The sequence below is a fragment of the Vipera berus genome, assembly GCF_964194415.1.
Source record: "Vipera berus genome assembly, chromosome: 1".
In the NCBI taxonomy this organism is placed as follows: Eukaryota; Metazoa; Chordata; class Lepidosauria; order Squamata; family Viperidae; genus Vipera; species Vipera berus.
In genome coordinates this window covers 242904651-242926073 of record NC_138202.1, presented here as the reverse complement: position 1 = coordinate 242926073, position 21423 = coordinate 242904651, and the positions used below count along the sequence as shown (strand labels likewise).

General features: G+C 37.8%; 1 protein-coding gene across 1 annotated transcript; it reads left to right on the top strand.

Moving 5' to 3' along the window:
• Positions 1-94: 94 nt before the first annotated feature.
• On the top strand, positions 95-1516 carry CNR1 (cannabinoid receptor 1; the record flags this gene model as incomplete). Its single annotated transcript, XM_081315018.1, has 1 exon — positions 95-1516. One exon carries the CDS (start codon positions 95-97, stop codon positions 1514-1516), a length of 1422 nt encoding a protein of 473 aa, XP_081171144.1.
• Between the last annotated feature and the right edge of the window lie 19907 nt (positions 1517-21423).

Below are 21423 nucleotides of genomic sequence, written 5' to 3'. Positions count from 1 at the left end.
TCCAACTTTGCATATATTTATTTAAGTTTGGTTTTCTCCCCGACAGGACTGCCTCCTATTTTTCCCCAACTCTGCATAACAGTCATCTGGGGTTATGAAGTCAGTCCTAGATGGCCTTGCAGATACAACCTTCAGAACAATTACAACAGACCTTCTATATATGGGTTCCAACGACATCCAGTACGAAGACTTTAAAAGTGACATGGCCTCCAAATTAGGATACTACCCACAGAAATTTCCTCTGTCTTCTTTTCGAGGTGATTTCCATCCCAAAATGACTGCAGGAGAAGATGCCTCTTTAGGTGCACACCCATCGGATCAAATCAATATTACAGATTTTTACAACAAAACCTTTTCTTCCTTTAAGGAGAATGAGGAGAATATACAGTGTGGTGATAACTTTATGGACATGGAGTGCTTCATGATTCTGAATCCTAGTCAGCAGCTAGCCATTGCAGTCTTGTCCCTCACGCTGGGCACCTTTACCGTTCTGGAAAATCTCCTGGTCTTAGTTGTCATCCTGCAGTCTCGAAGCCTTCGCTGCAGGCCTTCTTATCATTTCATTAGCAGCCTGGCAGTAGCTGATCTCCTCGGCAGTGTAATCTTTGTCTACAGTTTTGTTGATTTCCATGTTTTCCATCGGAAAGACAGCCCTAATGTGTTTCTTTTCAAGTTGGGTGGAGTTACAGCCTCCTTCACTGCTTCAGTTGGAAGTCTTTTCCTCACAGCCATAGACAGATACATATCTATACACAGGCCCCTCTCCTACAAAAGGATTGTTACCAGGTCAAAGGCTGTTGTAGCATTCTGTGTGATGTGGACAATAGCTATTGTAATAGCTGTTCTCCCCTTGCTTGGTTGGAACTGCAAAAAGCTCAATTCTGTTTGCTCAGATATATTTCCCCTAATTGATGAAAATTACCTGTTGTTCTGGATTGGGGTCACCACTGTACTCTTGCTTTTTATTGTTTATGCCTATATGTATATACTCTGGAAAGCTCATAGCCATGCTATTAGGATGCTCCAGCGTGGAACTCAAAAGAGCATAATAATTCATACTTCAGGAGATGGTAAAGTGCAGCAGATCACTAGGCCAGAACAAACACGTATGGACATTAGGCTAGCCAAAACTTTAGTCCTCATTCTTGTGGTTCTGATCATCTGCTGGGGTCCCCTGCTTGCTATTATGTTGTATGACGTCTTTGGGAAAATGAACAAGCTTGTCAAGACTATCTTTGCCTTCTGTAGTATGCTGTGTCTGATGAATTCTACGGTGAATCCAATTATCTATGCTTTGAGGAGCAACGACCTGAGACATGCTTTCAGAAGCATGTTTCCACCTTGCGAAGGGACCGCACAGCCTCTTGATAATAGTTTGGAGTCTGACTGCCAGCACAGACATGCTAACAATCCAGGCAATGTCCATAAGGCTGCTGAAAGATGCATTAAAAATACAGTTAAGATTGCTAAAGTGACTATGTCAGTCTCTTCAGACACTACTGCAGAGGCATTGTAAAACAAAGACAATGTTTGGGAGAAGCAAGTGAGAGAAAGCAGGAGAAAAATCATGATTTCAAAAATGTATTTTCCTCAAATGTACCATTTTAAATTTTGCTCTTTTTCAATGATTTTTTTTAATTAAGTAGTAGCCCCTTCCCCAGGTTCTATAAACAAGGACTCAGATTTTGTTTTTAGAAATAGATTTCTCAATTGGCAAAATGTAAATTGATTAGTAATTGCTTAACCCTATTATTATGTACAAAAACATCTCATTAATCAATGAGAGAGATCTATATACTAAGGGAAACCTATTAGATGTTGAGTTGAAACATGCACAATATTATAATCAGATCCAATGCTAATTTTATAATTGCATTTAATTTTAGTATGAAGTACATTAATGGTAAGTAAGTTTTCATACCATCCTCTCCTCCAAATGCAGCAGTACTGGACTGTAAACATTTTGTATTATGTCTCGTTAAAATGTACAATGTTTACTGTATGTTACTGATATTTGTTTACCTGAAGTGGTTAAGTAGATTTATGTAGATGTAATGTAAAGTATGTGATGATGTAATCCTTTCACCCTATCATGAAAATACTTCCTGTACTTTGAAGAGTGTCTGTGAGGTATACTGAAAATTTTATGTTCTTAGTGTTTTTAGAGAACTTAAAGGGAAAGGCTTTACATTGGTTCTCTTCACATTTGAAATCCCTATGAAGTCTGAAATACCTATACATGGGAATAGCAAGAACAACAAACTATAACAACTTTTTCCTTTGCAGAAGAAAATTATATTGCTCAAACTGCAAAAAGCAGTTTTAACAGATCATTGGCTTTTTGCTGGAAGTGGTTATGATGTAAGAGGCAAGATGTCAGGCATTGGCTTATTTAACTGGAAATGATTTGGTCTGGCCAGTTGCTAGCAAAGTATCTCAAAAGACAACATGTGACCAGTGTACAAAGTTATCACTGTGATATATACTTGAAATGTGTTGCATTCCTAAATTCCTGGTTTCAATGCATTTTGAAAGCTGAGATGCCAAACTCTAATTTTGGTCACAAATGGATAAAATGTTGCTATCGTACTTCTTAAAATATGTGCATATGTAATTACTATCTATGTATTTGTGTGAATTGTATGTCAATTCTAGATAACTGTAGGTTACACTAATATTGTTAAGATAAGAAATTGTGACCAAATGTTTTCTTACATTTGTTGTTGCATTCTTTACACATGAATTCTGTTTTTAAAAGTGAGTTCTTCCAGCCAAATCCATAACAAAATTTCAGCATTGTATTGGAAAAAACCCCAATCTGATACCTAAAGAAAAATAATACTTTGGTACTAACAAGATAGCCTTGCTGAGAAGACAAAAGTGCTATTACATTTTAAGGCTGATTGGCTTCTTATTGAGTCAGAATAACTATAAAAATGATTGAAAAAACAGAGTATCACTATGAACAAATATAGAAAGCCTAAAATAAACATTTGCAAGTGTCAGAATTAAGCCACAAGAGCAGCAAAATACAGGAGAATCCTGCTTGAAAACCTCCAAATCTTCATAATCTCTGCCAGAATTAAAAATGCAGAGGTAGAAATTTAAATGCCAAACCTTAAAAAACAAAACGAAACACGCAAGCCTTAAATTCCTGATCACAACAAAGTATTCTCCAGATCACCATGATCTAGCCAAGATTACTTAAGTGTGGAAGCAGATCTTCATGCTGTGACTCCTCTTTGTCAATGCTGCAAACATTGACATGTTTTTGCACTGACAATATAAGAGACAGTCTTTTGTTTAAACTGCTTCGCTTGGAATCTTGAAGGGAGGGAAAAGTCAACGGCTATTTTGAGAAGATAAGAATAGCTGCGCACAGAAAGGGAAGTGAAACTTCATATGTAAAGCTAATTGGTGAACGTGATTCGTGACGTGTAATTAAGGGAGGGCGATTCTGCAGGATATGATGTATCAAGGGGAGGAGAATTCAGATTCTGGCATCCCTCCATGAGTGCCGATGCTTCCTTTCATTATTAAGATTTATTAGATAAACAATGCTTGAAATTTGTTTGAACTGTCTCATTTATCGGACCCATGACATCATGCTAGAATCTGATTCTTATTGACCAGGTTATATATAGAGAGAAAGATGCTACATGGACAGTTTCCCTTTCTGGAGACTTTATTGGTGGCTTCGAACTTATCCATACCATCAGGAATCTAGAGGGTGGGTTTACATGGCAGGACCCTAAACCCACTGTTACTTGCTGTCAGCTTAGTAGGTGTATAAATCCAGATCCTTATATGCAATAAGGCTTGCAATTACCATATGAAAAGATGGTCAGCAGTAGATAAACTGAAACCTAAAATACTAGAAACCAGAATAAATAAATTTAATTTCATTGATAAGCAAAATAAAGTGCTAAGGGCATAGGTAGTGCTTAACCAGTGATACCCAGGTTCCAGAATACCAGTGCAGTAGGACCGTTTTTTCTTATGCTGTTTGCATGGAAGATTTTTATTCCAGGAATGTAGAAAAGGAATGGGTTCAATTTCATCTCCATCTATAATCCTGACATGTTTGGCATTTCTGCTTGATCTTCTTCCATTCTCTTCTTCTTCCCCCCTTCCATCCATCTATCCATCTCCGATAAAATCCTTGATGTGGCTGTTGTTATAATAGAAGGTGACCCAGAAGAACATGGGTCCTTCTCTCATGAGAAGAAAACACCAGCCTACTCTATTCATGTTCATTGTCATGAATTTCTGTTTTAAAGAGCAAGATCAGAAATGTCTTCTCCCCCCATTTGAAAATTATAGTCACACATAGGCTGGATACATACTTTATGCTAAGAAGAAGCCATAATGTGGCTTATTTTATTATAGCAGGGGTCTTCAAACTTGGCCCTTTTATGACTCATGGACTTCAACTCCCAGAAATCCATAGCCAGCATGTCTGGCTGAGGAATTCTGGGAGTTGATGTCCATGAGTCATAAAAGGGCCGAGTTTGAAGACCCCTGTATTATAGTATATGAACCCAACAATTCTGGCTTGTGAATCAGGATTCATGGCTTTGCGTGTTATGTGAATCCAGACAATTGTGTTTTATTTCAGTAAATTATGATTAAACCATGGTTTAGTCTGAAGATGAGCCTACTTACAAACTAGGATTTTTGATAGCTTTGAGTAGTAAGGCTTCTGTTTTATTTAAGAAAAGATACAGAAAATTGAAGAAATATACGTTATCCTTGATGTTTCCTTGGGCTGTGCCTGTTTTCATGACAAAGGGGACTGAGCTAATGAGAGAGGCTATGATTACATTGATAGTGCCTTATTTTTTTAAAGTCACACTAGTTCTTTGCCAGAATGAAAGGTTCATAAAAAAATAACATTAAAATAGCTTTGTTACCTCCACATAGTAATTAATGTAGGTAGTAGCAGCATATAAACTGGTTACAAAGACAAGAATTCATAGAGTTGTAATCCAATATACCCTGAGGGAAGAGATAAGAAGAAAGCTAATATATTGCATTCACAATATTAGTAAATTGTACCTGAATAGAGAAGAGTCCAAGATGGGTGATCTAAACATGGGTTAATTCAATCTCCTTAATTAGCTGGGTCACTATAAGGTAAATAAGAATTCCATTCTGATGAGCAACCAGCAAAAAAGTCCACACAGGAACAGGAGTGGTATCTCCAAACAATATAATTTCAGCTAATTGGTAAATATCAAATTACTGTTGGGCTGAGAATAAAACAAAACATTACTGTTTGAATTTGAGAGATGCAGCAGAAACTAAGCTGATGATTGGCAATACGTGCATGGGATTTAGCACAAAATAGATACGTCCCATATCTTCACATCTTGGGAAGGAGCGAAAAGGTGGCAGCTTTCATATTATACCCTATGGTCAGAGCCGTCCATAAAGGAAACAACAAGTATTGCAGGCGAATTTCTTCCAAATATCTACTGGAAATTTTTTCAGACATACACACACACCACACACACACAGAGAGTGGTAATAGCTCTTTGGTAAGGCAATGCTCATTGTTCAAGAATTTTAAGTTCCCATAATTAGTATGAGTGAACATACACTAAATGGAGTGAGGAAAACAAATTTTGTTACCTGTATGTGCTGCAGCCACTGGGTAGAAACGGATGTAATTTGAAGCAAATGTTTTCAACATCAAAACGACAGTTTTCAATCTGAACATTTAGGAGCAAAAAAAAATAATACTTGTATAAACTATATCATTTTTAAACTTAATTCTTGTGGCTTTAATGCAAAGTTGTGTGAATTTCTGTTTTATGTATTCAAGTTGCTATCTTTTGTGATTAAAATAAACTTTGGGACAATGGGGCTGTCATGGCACTTACTATGGTGCTTATCGAACAAGAAACAACTTCCTGTGAAATACTATGTCCTCATCGATATATTCCATTTCAGTAAATAAGTATTTTTTTTCTTTAAAAAGCTCTTTTTAAACTATGTACGTTATAATAGCACCATTTTGCAGCTGAGCTGGCTATGAAGTCCCTACAAACCGAATGCTAAACGTAACTGTTGCTACTTTACTTAGATTAGCTGCTTTTAAGCCATGCTTTAGGGCAGCTACTGTCAAAAACGCTTGGGAAGGAAGCATCCTTCTGCATGGGGAGCTTCAGGCTCTTCTGATTCTTCTCCAATCAGCACAGCTGCTAGTCATTCTGAGGAATGCTAGATTCTACACGGCTCTAAATTAGGGATTTAAACATTAGTGGGGTCAAGTGTCCTCGTTTTTCTTCATTCTTTCTGATTTGGGATGAGGAAAAATGCAAATATTATCCATTTGCCCCAGACCAGAGCTTCATAGGCTTCAGTATGGGCATTAACAGAGCTTTGCAAATAAAGTCCTTGATTCCAAGACTGGATATTGTTCTTCGTGTGTATTCGTTATTTGTATATGTCCTGAAAAACCCTATTGAGGAACCTATACAGTAGGATGTGCGTATGTATGCATACGCATGCACGCAAAGCAGTTTTCACACCTAAGGCAATATACTGTGAAGAGGTGCATTGATTGAATTTTATACATTTCTTATCTACCTTTCAAGGTTCTGGTCTTTCCTGCAGATTCTGTGGCACAACGGCCATTAGTCCTTATTCGTGTGCAGGCACCACAAGAGTCCTAGAAAGCAGTAACGGAGAGTTACACTCTCTTCCTGAAATGTACCTGAAGGAGGCAGGTGAGGCTCAGGGCAGCTGAACAGAGCTGCACTTTTGGGCATGTAGTTCGGGTAGCATTAGGCAATGAATGGCCAACTGTTCTCAGTACGGCAATGGACTGATCACGTTGTTGATCATTCAGCCACCTGGTGCTAGGCAAGCCGTTACTGTGTCGTTCCACATGGGGTGCCTCAAATGGCATGCCCCTTCCAATCCATCTTAGTCACTAATTGCTTTCTATACATTTCACCAGACATCCCTGCCTAAATGGAGTATTTCCATTCCCAGAGGCACCGTATGTCACCTCTACAGAGGCTGGAAAATGGGGGTTGCAGTTTTCTTTGATAACCTGCTTGTGATCCTCCAAGATAAGCCATTTAGCCAGCCGTTGTCAAAAAAAAAACAACCAGATTAGACCAGGTAGGCTCTAGTCTAATCCACCCAATCAATTCTCCTGCTTTAATGCAGCTTGGGGAAGTGGATGCCTTTTTTTAAAAAGTCTGCTAGGAGAAGGACTTTGGAAAATGTTCTCCCCAAATGCTCACATTCCCTGTTAATGGCCTAGCACCTTAACCTTCATTTCTTCATAGTTGCCCACCCGCTCTCACAAAACGAGTGGTTTCATGTCTAAAAATTATGTGTATTAACTTTAAATGTTGTGTATATCTGTACCAGAAACCATCAGTGTTATTATGTAGAAATTAGATTGTCCATCATCTTAATGTACATTTGTATATTTCTTATTCGATGCTGTGCAATCACTCTGAATTTCTTTTTTCTTGCACTGATGAAAATGCCTCTTGTATAATAAATAAACTTCTTCCTGTGGTGAATGTATGTAAATAAAATTAAATAAAAACATTTAAAATGTCAGTTATACAAGCAGTGGCCTGAAAATGGGATATCTGTCACAGCTGAATGGAGTAATCAAACTGCTATGACATCTGAAAAGTTCTAGGGATGCAATGTCAGAGAAAGTTTTTCCTTGTAATAGCTAAGTTGGTTTTCTGTAGCCTTTTATTTTCATTGTTTCCAAGTGAAAAGCCTAAAACTCACAATGTCTGTAAATCTAACATTATAACCCTCTCCTTAAAGTACACTGTGTTGTTAGATGTTTGTTTGAGCTGGTAGCACCCCTTGCAACTGCTGCGATATGTTTCTGTTGGCGATTTGTATATTACTTTGTACATGGGTACCGGTAAGATTGTCATGAAAAGTAGCTTCTGCCATTAAACTACCTATAGCGGAATAGTATATAATGTTACAAATGTGTTACTACCATGCCATATTTTATTTCTCCAATGAAATTAAACTTATTTATTTGAAATGAACTATCCTGTTTATTTGAATGTGAAATGATTTTGAGTATATTTTCTGGCTTTGTACTGAGCGATGAGGAAATTTCAAGATTTTGAAAGAATTTTTTTAAATATATAATAGCTACCCCCTCTTTCTCTTTGGCACACAGGTAGCTCAGCCACCAAAGTTATGATGGGACGTATGTTTGTTCCTCATAGTTGTGGCTCTTACAACATCCCCATAATCATAAGGTTGCAATTTGGTGCCCAGCAACCAGCTCAACTCTGCAGCTTCCTGTGTCATGTTATCACCATTTGTGACTTTCATTGATAGCTTCCGACAAGTAAAATCAGTGGGGAAGTTGGCAGGAGGTTGCAAATAGATCACATGACTATGAAATTCTGCCACCACACAGGATTTGCCTAACAACGGCATTGTTGCAACTGCCATTGTAAGTTGGTGTAGTCATGTGAAATTATGCTTTAGGACCACATCACTTAGCACAACAACCTCAAGGTTGGAGATTGTCCAAACTACAAGCAAAACTAGATCTCTAGGTCATCTTTTCCTGATTGTGTACTAAAGGCTCATATTTATTCTAAGTCTCCAAAGTTCCTAATTGAAAGTCCAGCTGTCTATTGTCCATTCATTTGGTCTAAATCATGCTCATCATATTCCCCATTCAGAGCAAAAGCCAACTAATTATTTTGTTTTCTGCAATGTAATTATTGCTTCTCCGAGTTCCCAATCCAGTTACTAACCGGCTCGAAATTGCTTTCCTGTTTGTGCAATTACTTAATTATGTAACATTTCAAACAATATGTTTCTGTTTTGCATTTCTGCAGATATAAAGTAACTAGTTGCTTCTACAGATCCAAGAATTTACCGGTGGATATTAAATATATTTTTATGAACACATGAAATGACTCTCCATTTTGATCATTGTCCTGATGATTTGTTAATCTGAGCAGGACTTGCTTCTGGAAAGTGGAAAGAATATAGGTAAGATCATTCCAGCACAAGGTACATGATTTCCCCTCCCCCTCAGAGCAATAGCTCATTAGAAGAAAGCAACATGTACCAAAATAAAACAGATTTCTTTTTCTTTTTCTTTTTTTTTTTGACACCAGAATGTTATAGCATTCTGAAGTCTGCTAATCTGCCTTGAACCTCCCACCATCCAACTTCATTGGCTGATCCTAAGTTTGACTATAATGAGAAAGGAACAAAAACCTATTCCTATTCATTTTCCTTGTAGTATGTCTAATTTTATACCCATATATCTATTCTTACTTGCTTTTTATCTCTGTTTAAAAAATCCCAAAATCATAATAGAATCACTCCAGCTTCTATTTTTTTTGTAATATTTTATTAATTTTCTAATTTTACATTTAAGTATTTAAAAAGCAACGTGGTGGCTGGGTTAATCGATAATTCAATAGCATACAAAAGTCTTTAGTACAAATCTCAAACTACCACATCAAATATTTCCTCTCTTTCTCCCTTAATACCTACTGTCTCATATTTGAACTAATACAGTTATTATATCAATTAAGTAAAAATAGCATTATTACATTTATCGATAATTTTTTTAGCTTATACATATCCTAGTTGCTTTTACACTCAATCTTTATAGACAATCAATGTCCTGGTATTAGTTTTTCCCAATTTTTAGTTTTTCATCAATATTTAAATTTAACATTTGATATTTATAATTTCCAAATTTTAGGTAACCAAAGTTTCCTTTATCTCAATTCATAACAAAGTCTAATATTCAAGATACACATCTTATCTATTTGAGTATATTCTATTTTCCACCTAGTTAATAATATAATATAACATCCTTATTTTCAACTAATTTCCAAATCTTAAATTTAATGACAAGTTTCGCTTATTTCAACATTAAATATTTCCTCTCTTTTCCCTTATCATCTACTGTCTCACATTTATGCTAATACAGTTCTTGTTATATCAGCTAAGTAAAGACATGCTTATGACACCTATCAATAAATTTTTAGCTTATCCATATCTTAATTACTTTTTACATTCAATATCCTATTTATTTTTCCCAAATTTTTAATTTCCCATCAATATTTAAATTTAATAAAATTACATTGCAATATTCAAATTTTAATAATTATACTTCCAAGTTTAAGTGACCAAGGTTTTCTTTATCTCAATTCATAACAAAATCTAGTATTCAAAATACACATCTTGTCTATTTGAATATATTCTAATTAGTAATATAAAATCCTCTCTAATAAATCAAAAGCCCAATTTTCTTCAGCCTTATTCTAGCTTTCTTCCTTTGCCAGCTCGTCTTCCATGTCAGTGCTTTTAAGTCATCAAATAGATCTCTCTCTGTTATTGTATATGAATTGTCTCTCTATTATTCCAAATCCCCATAGTTGTCCTGATATGTTTGTTTTCCCTTTGGTCTGTTCTTCTTCTTGCTCCTCAAATTTCTTCTGGTTTATATAGAAAGTCCTTTCCATTTTCAGTGTTGTCAGTCCCTTTTCTGGATTTTCTATTGACTGTATTTGTTGGTCAGTTGAATCCTCTATCATAGTATTTAATTGTTCCACTTCTTCTGTTATCTTCTGTGTAGTTGATTCTTTAATTGTACTTAATATTTGGGTTTGTATAACTAGGCTGACATCTTGTTCTTTTCTGTAGCATCTTATTTCATCACAAGCTGAAAGAATGGTTTCATGTATTGCTTTCAACATAAAAAGAATCTGTTTCTGGTCTTCATCCATATTCTCTTGATGGTGTGTTAAGTTGAGGGCTTTAAAGTCAGAGAATGAAAATAATTTTATAACTGGATATAGGACACAGCTGAGCTTCTCACAGCTGGTATTTGTCAAGGTTGAAAAAGTCTTATCTGTAATCTGGGCTTCAAGCCAAGTCTCCTTTAGACAATAACAAGTTGTAATATCAAACTTAGCCACAAGATGTCACCAATGCTGTTTAAAGTTTTTTAAGTCCAAAATTTTTATAATCCTTTTTCCAATTTTATTTCTTTTTTCTAAATAAAAACCAAAGTCTTCAGTAAAGATAAGAAATCTTTTGGTCCCCAAATTTTAGAAGCATATAAATCCAGTTAGATTACGGTTATTCTTTCTGTGTTTTAACTTCCCTGAATAGTCAGTTTTTTTAAAAAAATCCCATTTATATCCCGCCCTTCTCCAAAGACTCAGGGCAGCTTACAATCTAAAGCACAATGTGCTTAGCAATAGCCTTCATTATACCTGCTTATTAGGGCTTTCGCCCCCCCCAAGCGGCCTTTTTTTTTTACAAAGTCAGCTTATTGCCCCCAACAATCTGGGTCCTCATTTTACCTACCTCAGAAGGATGGAAGGCTGAGTCAACCTTGAGCCTGGTGGGACTCGAACCTGCACTAATTGCAGGCAGCTGGTGTTACTTAAGGAGGCATTAGCCCACTGCTCCCCCAAGGCTCAGTTGCCGCTATTCTTAAAGGGTGGGATAGAGGTTCTCTTCCCTCTCATGGGGGGGGGGAAGATACTTTGGGTAGCTTTTGCAGGTAAAGAAAATACTTGGGATTAAAGAGAGGTTCAGATCTCACCCAGTCTTTAGAAATGCCTGGTGGTAAGTTTGACTTCAGCTGTCTGCAGCCTAGTGACGAGCCATATTTCTATGGCCGGTCTTTCATCAACCAGTTTGGACGGCTGCCCCGGATCAAGCGGAAGGGCTACCTCCCTACAGGGCAACTCTTGACCCTTTCCAGGGTCCCCTAGCAGAGTGAAACCGAACACAGGAGATGGAGCTCACCTTCCAGCGGCTGCAGCGGCCACAATGGCAAACCAGAAATCAGAATCACTCCAGGTTCTTGATGATTTTGGCTATTTCTTTCTATATTTTTCCAATTTTACAGTCATCTTCCTTAGCTTATTGTGACTAGAACAATATTCAAATGTAACCATACCATTGATTTTTCTAAAAGCTGAATAATATTGGCTGTTTTGTTTCCAGGTTTTTTTTTCTAACTATCCCCAGCATGAAATTTTCTTTTTTTACAAGAAGCCTCAACAAGACTGAAAGAAACTCAAAAATTACTTCAACTTTTTTGTATTTACCTGCTCAGACTCCATCAAAGTATCTGTAACTATATTTTGACCAAATGTGCACTATACTTAATCTTATTCACCATTCACTGGCTTTTCTTCATTTTACTCAAAATCTTTTAGAATTCAAAACTACTAATTATAGAACAATAATTTATGCACAAGGTAAAATCAAGAGTCACAATCCAAACCTTTGCTGAAGCTCTTTTTTATTTCCTTGTAATAGGCAATAGTTTATTCATTTCTTTCCATTCTTTAATCTGTTACCTGCAAAGAACCTCTTCAATTATCCTATGAATATGTTTACTGAAGAATTTTGGTGATTGTCAAAGACCTTTTTCTGAATTCTATCCAAATTGGTACTGAAAAATGGTGTTATATTGGCCACTTGTCTGCTTTCTAGTATAGAGGCTGACCTAATATTTTGATTTGAAGATCAGTTATTTCATATTCATATTATTTAAAAACTAGTGGATGGATCTGTGTTGATTTGTTCTCCTAAATTAGCTTGAATATCAACTTATCCAAGGTTTTCTGAAAACATTAGTGTAAACAGTCTTTTGAAGGAATCTTCCCATGGCAAAATATGTTTGTATAATGTGTTTCCTAAAAGCAGCTATTATTGGGCCAATGTTGTAACCATGTCATAAGCAAGACTATTGAGTATGTTAAGATGATGTTCATTATAAATATTGGACTGACAGAGTATCTCCTTTTAATAATCTTAAAAGATCTCATTGTTGGACTGCTACATATTAAAAGGAAAAGGGAAAGAAACAGATCTGGGAAAAGATAGTTTCCCTTCTATGTCCTTTTGTTATTGTCTTAATAGATAGCATTCCTACCATTTTTCCTCATCTACTCTGATGAGATAAAGAGGAAGTCTTTAAATTAATTAATATTTCATTGCCTTGATCGGTTAAAGATTCAATCACTAAAACAAAAAATGTTGAGAGCATTTGTTTACAATAAGTACAGATTGTTAATACATTCACAGTCGGTTACAACATAGAGAAAGCTTAGTGAAATAATTTTTAGTGGTTTGTATACAGAGAGAATGTAACAGGCAGACAGACAAACTTTTTGGCCAAAGTCTGAATGATAATCCCGGTAATCCCAGTAATTTCCAGATAATGTATAGATATCCAATCTTTACAGTGGTTGGAGGAGGATGCCAGAGAGTGTGGGAAGTGCTGCCGAGTTGATAGGGCCATGTCATCTACATAGGCAAGGATGAAATTTTCAGATGTTTCCCCTGGATTACGAGGGAGGAGAAACATTTATAATTATTGTTATTGTTATTATTCATTGGAACTACATTGGGGTTTTTTTCTTAATAGATAGCATTCCTACCATTTTTCCTCATCTACTCTGATGAGATAAAGAGGAAGTCCATATAGCTTTTCTGATACGCTTTTTTAAAATATTTTTTATTAATTTTTTTAATGCAGAATAAAAACTAAACAAGAGCTAATATTCAGAAAGAAGAAAAGTGAAAGGAGAAAAGAGCAAAGACAAAGGTGCAAAATAAAAGAAAAAAGAATAATAGAGAAGTGACCTTTGTTCTTTTTTAGAGTAATTATAATTATAAATACTCTTACTCTTAGGTTACACCTTTGTTTACATTTTCTGTACAATATATTATTTTTAGTCTAATCCTCAGAACCATATATCATAATGTCATTTTTCTGTTTCTTGGGAAAAAAATCAATGTTTTCAATCATCTTTAAATTTAGACGATGTCCTATCCTATCTCTAATTAAAGTTGTCAATTTGACCATCTCAGCAAGTTCCATAATCTTCATTATCCATGCCTCTAATATGGGTAAAGTCAAATCTTTCCACCAATGTGCACATAATAGTCTTGCTGCAGCCACTCATACATACAAAATCCCAAACATGCTGTTTGCTAAATATCAAGAATGTTATTTTATAAAACCCTAACCCTAATCATATATATATATATATATATACACACACCATAATTTTTCCCAGTTGCTTATCCAAATATCTCTATGATCTTGACATCATTCCATCAAGTAATGAGATTAAATTAATTAATATTTCATTGCCTTGATCGGTTAAAGATTCAATCACTAAAACAAAAAATGTTGAGAGCATTTGTTTACAATAAGTACAGATTGTTAATACATTCACAGTCGGTTACAACATAGAGAAAGCTTAGTGAAATAATTTTTAGTGGTTTGTATACAGAGAGAATGTAACAGGCAGACAGACAAACTTTTTGGCCAAAGTCTGAATGATAATCCCGGTAATCCCAGTAATTTCCAGATAATGTATAGATATCCAATCTTTACAGTGGTTGGAGGAGGATGCCAGAGAGTGTGGGAAGTGCTGCCGAGTTGATAGGGCCATGTCATCTACATAGGCAAGGATGAAATTTTCAGATGTTTCCCCTGGATTACGAGGGAGGAGAAACATTTATAATTATTGTTATTGTTATTATTTCATTGGAACTACATTGGGGTTTTTTTCTTTTTCTTTTTGTGATAGTGCTGTAAAAAGGACATCTACAAACTTCTGATCCTGAGCCAAGATTGTCCATTCCCAAATTAAGGCAATGCCAGGCAACCAGAAATGGACATGATGTGAGCTGTTGGAAAAACTGCTACCAATCAAGATAGGCTACATTGAACCTGATAGTCTGATTCAGTGTATGTCAGCCTTATATGTCTCAGATACAACATGGAAGATATGTAGATAATCTGGCATTTATAAATGAAAAACAAAATGTGGCCTTCAGCAGAAGAGTGAAATCATGCACTCTCTCTTCCCATAACATTTTGCTTTTCAGAATTGTTCTCTCAAAAAAGCATTACAGTATTCTCCTTTTCAGCCTACAGGATGGGGGGGGGGGTAAGCAAATCCCACCTCCCTTTTTCTCCAGGGGAGAAAGTTTAAGCAGGCCAACTTTTTGCCCTCTAAGTCAGAAAGTGGCAATCTAATTTAGCCTTCAAGCTTCAATTCTTGCTCTCCATATTACACCTCCCGAATCACAGGAAAATGTTTAATCAGAAAAGGTCATCATGTAATTTGCTGGGTGATAATCTCATGAACTGCATCTGTGCACAGCATTGAAACTGGGTCTGGCATTGGTCTGAATTAATATAGTTTTCTAAAAAAAAATACTACAGTAGTTTTAAAGTAAAGTTTTAGTCATATGAGGAAAGTTACTTAACCAACTTCCAGCATCAAGTCTTACAAGTGACAGACAATGTGCAATGACAGATGTAGGAAATGTCACAAATAAAAAGATTATGCAAGAAGATAGACAGCCAAAGAATTTCTCTGACATATGCTTGTTGTTGTTGTTAGCTGCGAAGTCGTGTCCGACTCATCGCGACCCTATGGACAACATTCCTCCAGGCCTTCCTGTCTTCTACCATCTTCTGGAGTCCATTTAAGCTCATGCCTACTGCTTCAGTGACTCCATCCAGCCACCTCATTCTCTGTCGTCCCCTTCTTCTATTGCCCTCGATCTTTCCCAGCATTAGGCTCTTCTCCAGTGAGTCCTTCCTTCTTATTAGGTGGCCAAAGTATTTGAGTTTTAGCTTCAGGATCTGGCCTTCTAAAGAGCAGTCAGGATTGATCTCCTCTAGGACTGACCGGTTTGATCGCCTTGCAGTCCAAGGGACTCGCAGGAGTCTTCTCCAGCACCATAGTTCAAAGGCCTCAATTCTTTGGCACTCAGCCTTTCTTATGGTCCAACTTTCACTGCCATACATTGCAACTGGGAAGACCATATCCTTGACTATACGCACTTTTGTTGACAGGGTGATGTCTCTGCTTTTTAGTGTGCTGTCTAGATTTGCCATGGCTTTCCTTCCCAGGAGCAAGCGTCTTTTAATTTCTTGGCTACAGTCCCCATCTGCAGTGATCTTGGAGCCCAGGAAAACAAAATCTGCCACTACCTCCATTTCTTCCCCATCTATTTGCCAGGAATTGAGAGGGCCAGATGCCATGATCTTGGTTTTCTTAATGTTAAGTTTCAACCCAAGTTTTGCACTCTCCTTCTTCACCCGCAACAAGAGGCTCTTTAGTTCTTCACTTTCTGCCATTAGAGTGGTATCATCTGCGTATCTTAGGTTGTTGATATTTCTTCCAGCAATCTTAATTCCAACTTTTGATTCATCTAGCCCTGCCTTTCTCATGATGTGCTCTGCATATAAGTTAAACAGGCAGGGCGACAGTATACAGCCTTGCCGGACTCCTTTCCCAATTTTGAACCAATCAGTTGTTCCGTGTCCAGTTCTCACTGTTGCTTCTTGACCCGCATATAGGTTTCTCAAGAGACAAATAAGATGGTCTGGTACTCCCATCTCTTTAAGAACTTGCCACAGTTTGTTATGATCCACACAATCAAAGGCTTTAGCATAGTCAATGAAGCAGAAGTAGATGTTTTTCTGGAACTCCCTAGCTTTCTCCATGATCCAGCGTATGTTAGCAATTTGATCTCTAGTTCCTCTGCCTCTTCGAAATCCTGCCTGTACTTCTGGTAGTTCTCGATCCACATACTGCTGAAGTCTAGCTTGTAGGATTTTAAGCATGACTTTACTAGCATGAGAAATGAGTGCAATGGTGCGATAGTTTGAACATTCTTTGGCACTGCCTTTCTTTGGAATTGGAATGTAAACTGATCTTTTCCAATCCTGTGGCCACTGTTGAGTTTTCCAAATTTGCTGGCAAATTGAGTGTAGCACTTTTACTGCACTGTCTTTTAAGATTTTGAATAGCTCAGCTGGAATACTGTCACCTCCACTAGCTTTGTTGTTGCTCAGCTTTTCTAAGGCCCACTTCACTTCACATTCTAGGATGTCTGGCTCGAGGTCAGTGACCACCTCATTGTGATTATCTGGGATGTTAAGCTCATTCTTGTATAGTTCTTCTGTGTAATTTTGCCACCTCTTCTTAATCTCTTCTGCCTCTGTTAGGTCCCTGCCATTTTGGTCCTTTATCATGCCCATTTTTGCATGGAATGTTCCCTTCATCTCTCCAATTTTCTTGAAAAGATCTCTGGTCCTCCCTATTCTATTGTTTTCTTCTATTTCTTTGCACTGTTCATTTAAGAAGGCATTCTTATCTCTTCTAGCTATTCTCTGGAATTCTGCATTCAATTGGGCATATCTATGTTTTTCTCCCTTGCCTTTCGCTTTCCTCCTTTCCTCAGCTATTTGCAAAGCTTCCTCAGACAGCCATTTTGCTTTCTTGCATTTCTTTTTCTTTGGGATGGTTTTGGTTGCTACCTGTTGTACAATGTCGCGAACCTCTGTCCATAGTTCTTCAGGCACTCTGTCTATCAGATCTAATTCCTTAAATCTATTTGTCACCTCTACTGTATATTCAACAGGGATATGATTTAATTCATACCTGAGTGGCCTAGTGCTTTTCCCTACTTTCTTCAGTTTAAGCCTAAACTTTGCAAGGAGAAGCTCATGGTCTGAGCCACAGTCAGCTCCTGGTCTTGTTTTTACCGACTGTATAGAGCTTCTCCATCTTTGGCTGCAGAGCATATAGTCAATCTGATTTCTGTGTTGACCGTCTGGTGATGTCCATGTGTAGAGCCGTCTCTTGGGTTGTTGGAAAAGAGTGTTTGCTATGACCATCGTATTCTCTTGACAAAATTCTATCAGCCTGTGCCCTGCTTCATTTTGTACTCCAAGGCCAAACTTGCCTGTTATTCCAGTTATCTTTTGGCTTCCTACTTTAGCATTCCAATCCCCCATGATGATAAGGACATCATTTTTTGGTGTTACTTCTATAAGGTGCTGTAGGGCTTCATAGAACCGGTCAATTTCATCCTCTTCAGCACCGGTGGTTGGAGCATAGACTTGGACTACTGTGATATTGAATGGTTTGCCTTGGATTCGAACTGAGATCATTCTGTCATTTTGAGGATTGTATCCCAGTATTGATTTTCCTACTCTTTTATTGACTATGAAGGCTACTCCATTTCTTCTGAGGGATTCTTGCCCGCAGTAGTATACCTGATGGTCATCTGAATTAAATTCACCCATTCCTGTCCATTTTAGTTCGCTGATACCTAAGATGTCGATGTTCAGTCTTGTCATCTCTTGTTTGACCACGTCCAGCTTTCCTTGATTCATGGATCTTATATTCCAGGTTCCTATGGAGAAAAAATCTTTACAGCATCGGACTTTCCTTTCACCACCAGACACATCCACAGCTGAGCGTCCTTTCGGCTTTGGCCCAGTCGCTTCATTCTTTCTGGCGCTACTAGTACTAGCCCTCTGCTCTTCCCCAGTAGCATATTGGACGCCTTCCGACCTGAGGGGCTCATCTTCCAGCGTCATATCGTTTTGCCTTTTGGTACTGTCCATAGGGTTTTCATGGCAAAGATACTGGAGTGGGTTGCCATTTCCTTCTCCAGTGGATCACGTTTTGTCAGAACTCTCAGCTATGACCTGTCCGTCTTGGGTGGCCCTGCACGGCATAGCTCATAGCTTCATTGAATTACGCAAGCCCCTTCGCCACGACAAGGCAGTAATCCATGAAGGGGGACATATGCACTTACACGTAATTCTGTACTGGGAGTGCTTTGTAGCTCATATACAGGCAAATATACTAACACCTTTTGGGAAAAGACTGTTTTTAAATTAAAAATACAGCTCCCCCTTTTCTAATATAGTGGATGCAAACATAGCTGTATTGCAGAAGATTTCTAGGATACCATTCTACCAGGGGAAGGGCGTTCTCTGTGGCTGCGCCGGCCCTATGGAACCAACTGCCCACGGAACTTAGGATTGCCCCCGACCTTCGTTCATTTCGCCAGGACCTGAAAACCTGGCTCTTCGAGCTGTCTGGCTCAGACTGAGGGATTTTTAATTTTTAATTGGATTTTAGACTTAATTTTAGGGCTTAAATTACTGTTTTAACTGATTTTAACTTTTGTATTTTATGTTTTAATTGCCTTGTAAACCGCCCTGAGTCCTACAGGAATAGGGCGGTATATAAACTCAATAAATAATAATAACAACAATAATAGAAAAGGATGTGCTAAGATATCCAGAACTGATACCATGTGGGCCATAGGAAAGTGGTAGAACATGTGCTTGGCATTGAGAAGACCCCAAATTTAATAATTGGTATCTTCAATGCACCCGGTCACAAGAGATGGGAAGCTTGAAGCAGAGATGGGCAATCCTTCTAGCTAAGACTCCAGAAAGTTACAAGTAGACTACCTAATACAGTATGACAATAGAAGGGCAACTGATCTGGTAAAAGTCGCTTCCTATCTACATGCTGCTCTCTGTACATTACTTTCAAATGTTTATAAAAAGTAGAAGGCAGAGCGAATTAGCTTAATGCCCAATTCTGAAAACCCAATACCTTATAAGAAAATAAAATAAAACATAACACATAAAGGGACAGTGAGTAAAGCTAACAAAGACATCTTGTATTCTCACGCATGTTAGATCAATAAATAAAGTTAAAACTGGGACCATGGAAACAAGGGTTTATCTCTTCAGTTAACAAGAAAGCAAGACAGGTGTTAATAAATCTGTACTATCCCCGAAATTGTGCTTCTTCTAAATCCATAAAACAAATATACTTGCAAATGAAATGCTGAGAGAAAAATAAACACCCTCTCAAACATGAAACTATCAGCAGTGATTAAAACAAATCCTGTGTAACCATGTTTAGTCATCTATTCTACAGCACAGTAATTTTCACATTAAACTCAATTAATTTCTGAAAATCTAAAGGTAGAGATAAGTGTTTGCTGTCTGTCTACTGTATATCTAAGGGCCACATTCTCTCCAATATGATAAATTTAACAGCAGGTTGATTACTTATAAGGTATGAAGATGTATAAATAAGTATTTGTTTATTTATTTTTTACTTTACCAGCATTATATCCGGCCTTTTCTTCATGAACTCAAGGCATTCTTTTAATTCCTGACAATAAAAAAGACCCTTGGAGATAGGTTGGGTTGAGAGAGAATGAGAGACTGGCTCAAAGTCACCTAATTAGCTTCCACGTTGACGGCAAACTTGCACTTGGGTTTTTCCCATGTTAGTCCAAACCACTGAGCCATATTGTGTTTGTGTGGTATGAACTCTCTCCCCACCTACTTTTTCTCTCTTTCCATCAGTTTGGTTACTGTATAACAGACATGTCAAACACAAGGCCCGGGGGCCAGATCCGGCCCGCGAAGTGGTTTCATGCGGCCCGCGAAGCCATCCTGGAAACAGTGAGGGAACGGCCCGCACTGCCTTGGCCCTGGCCCTGAGACCCTCCTTCTGCCAGAGACCCTCAGATCTGTCCCACTCCTGCCCAGGCCCCCATAGGCACCCTTGATGCGAACGATGTAGAGCTGGCCACGCCCACCCAGTAGGCCATATGCACTCTAGCCACGCCGGCCCAGTAGGCCACGCCCACCCTGGCCACACCCACCCGGCCCCCTGAGGGCAACCGCAGTGCTGATGCGGCCCTCAATGAAATTGAGTTTGACACCCCTGCTGTATAAGGAGTAATCCCGTTTGGAACAGGGAATATCTTGTAGGGAGATAAAGCACTAGATTTATGGAAGAGACTGCTGAATTTTTGTCCAGGTCCACTATTGCAACCTTTAAATGATAGCTCAGTTCATTGCTTTCAAATATGACAAATGCATGTTTAAAGTACAAGCCTGCCAATGTCATGTCTTGGGAAGCCATAAGGCTTATTACTATGGAGAAGATGCTACTTCACCATGAGGGTCACAGCAATAAAATTTGCTTCTTATTTATTGATCATTTGGGCTTGGTTTGCTTGCATCATTTTCATTACTGACCTGATATCCTCAAACCTGTCATTTCTCCAAGGTTCAGCGTTTCCTTTTTAGTGCTGAGCTGCATTATTAATACTGCCATTGAGTGGAAGGTTTTTGGATGGAAGGCCTCTTAAACATATAGAAATTTTAACATCAGTAAAGGGATCCTAATATGTCACACAGCCGTCATTTCTGGAAAAACCTGATGCAACCATTTTAGGAAGTCATGGGTCCTAAGGAGGTGCCTCCTCCAGCATGGTATATCTCTGATTTGTTGGACAACAAGAATTTCAGTCTAGCAAACTGACTTGGGTGGCTAGGAATTCTCAAAGCTACAATCCATGCCAGGAAAATCCGAGTTTGGTGAGGGCTGCTTTACAAAACTTCCCTTGTGAACCATGACCCAAGACATAATGGAAGGTTCATTCTAAGGGCACACATTTTATGCAGTTCAACCAATGCTTGGTTCTATTGCTATTATTACTATTATCAGTGCTTTTTTTGTAAAAGAAAAAGGTGCCAGAACTCAC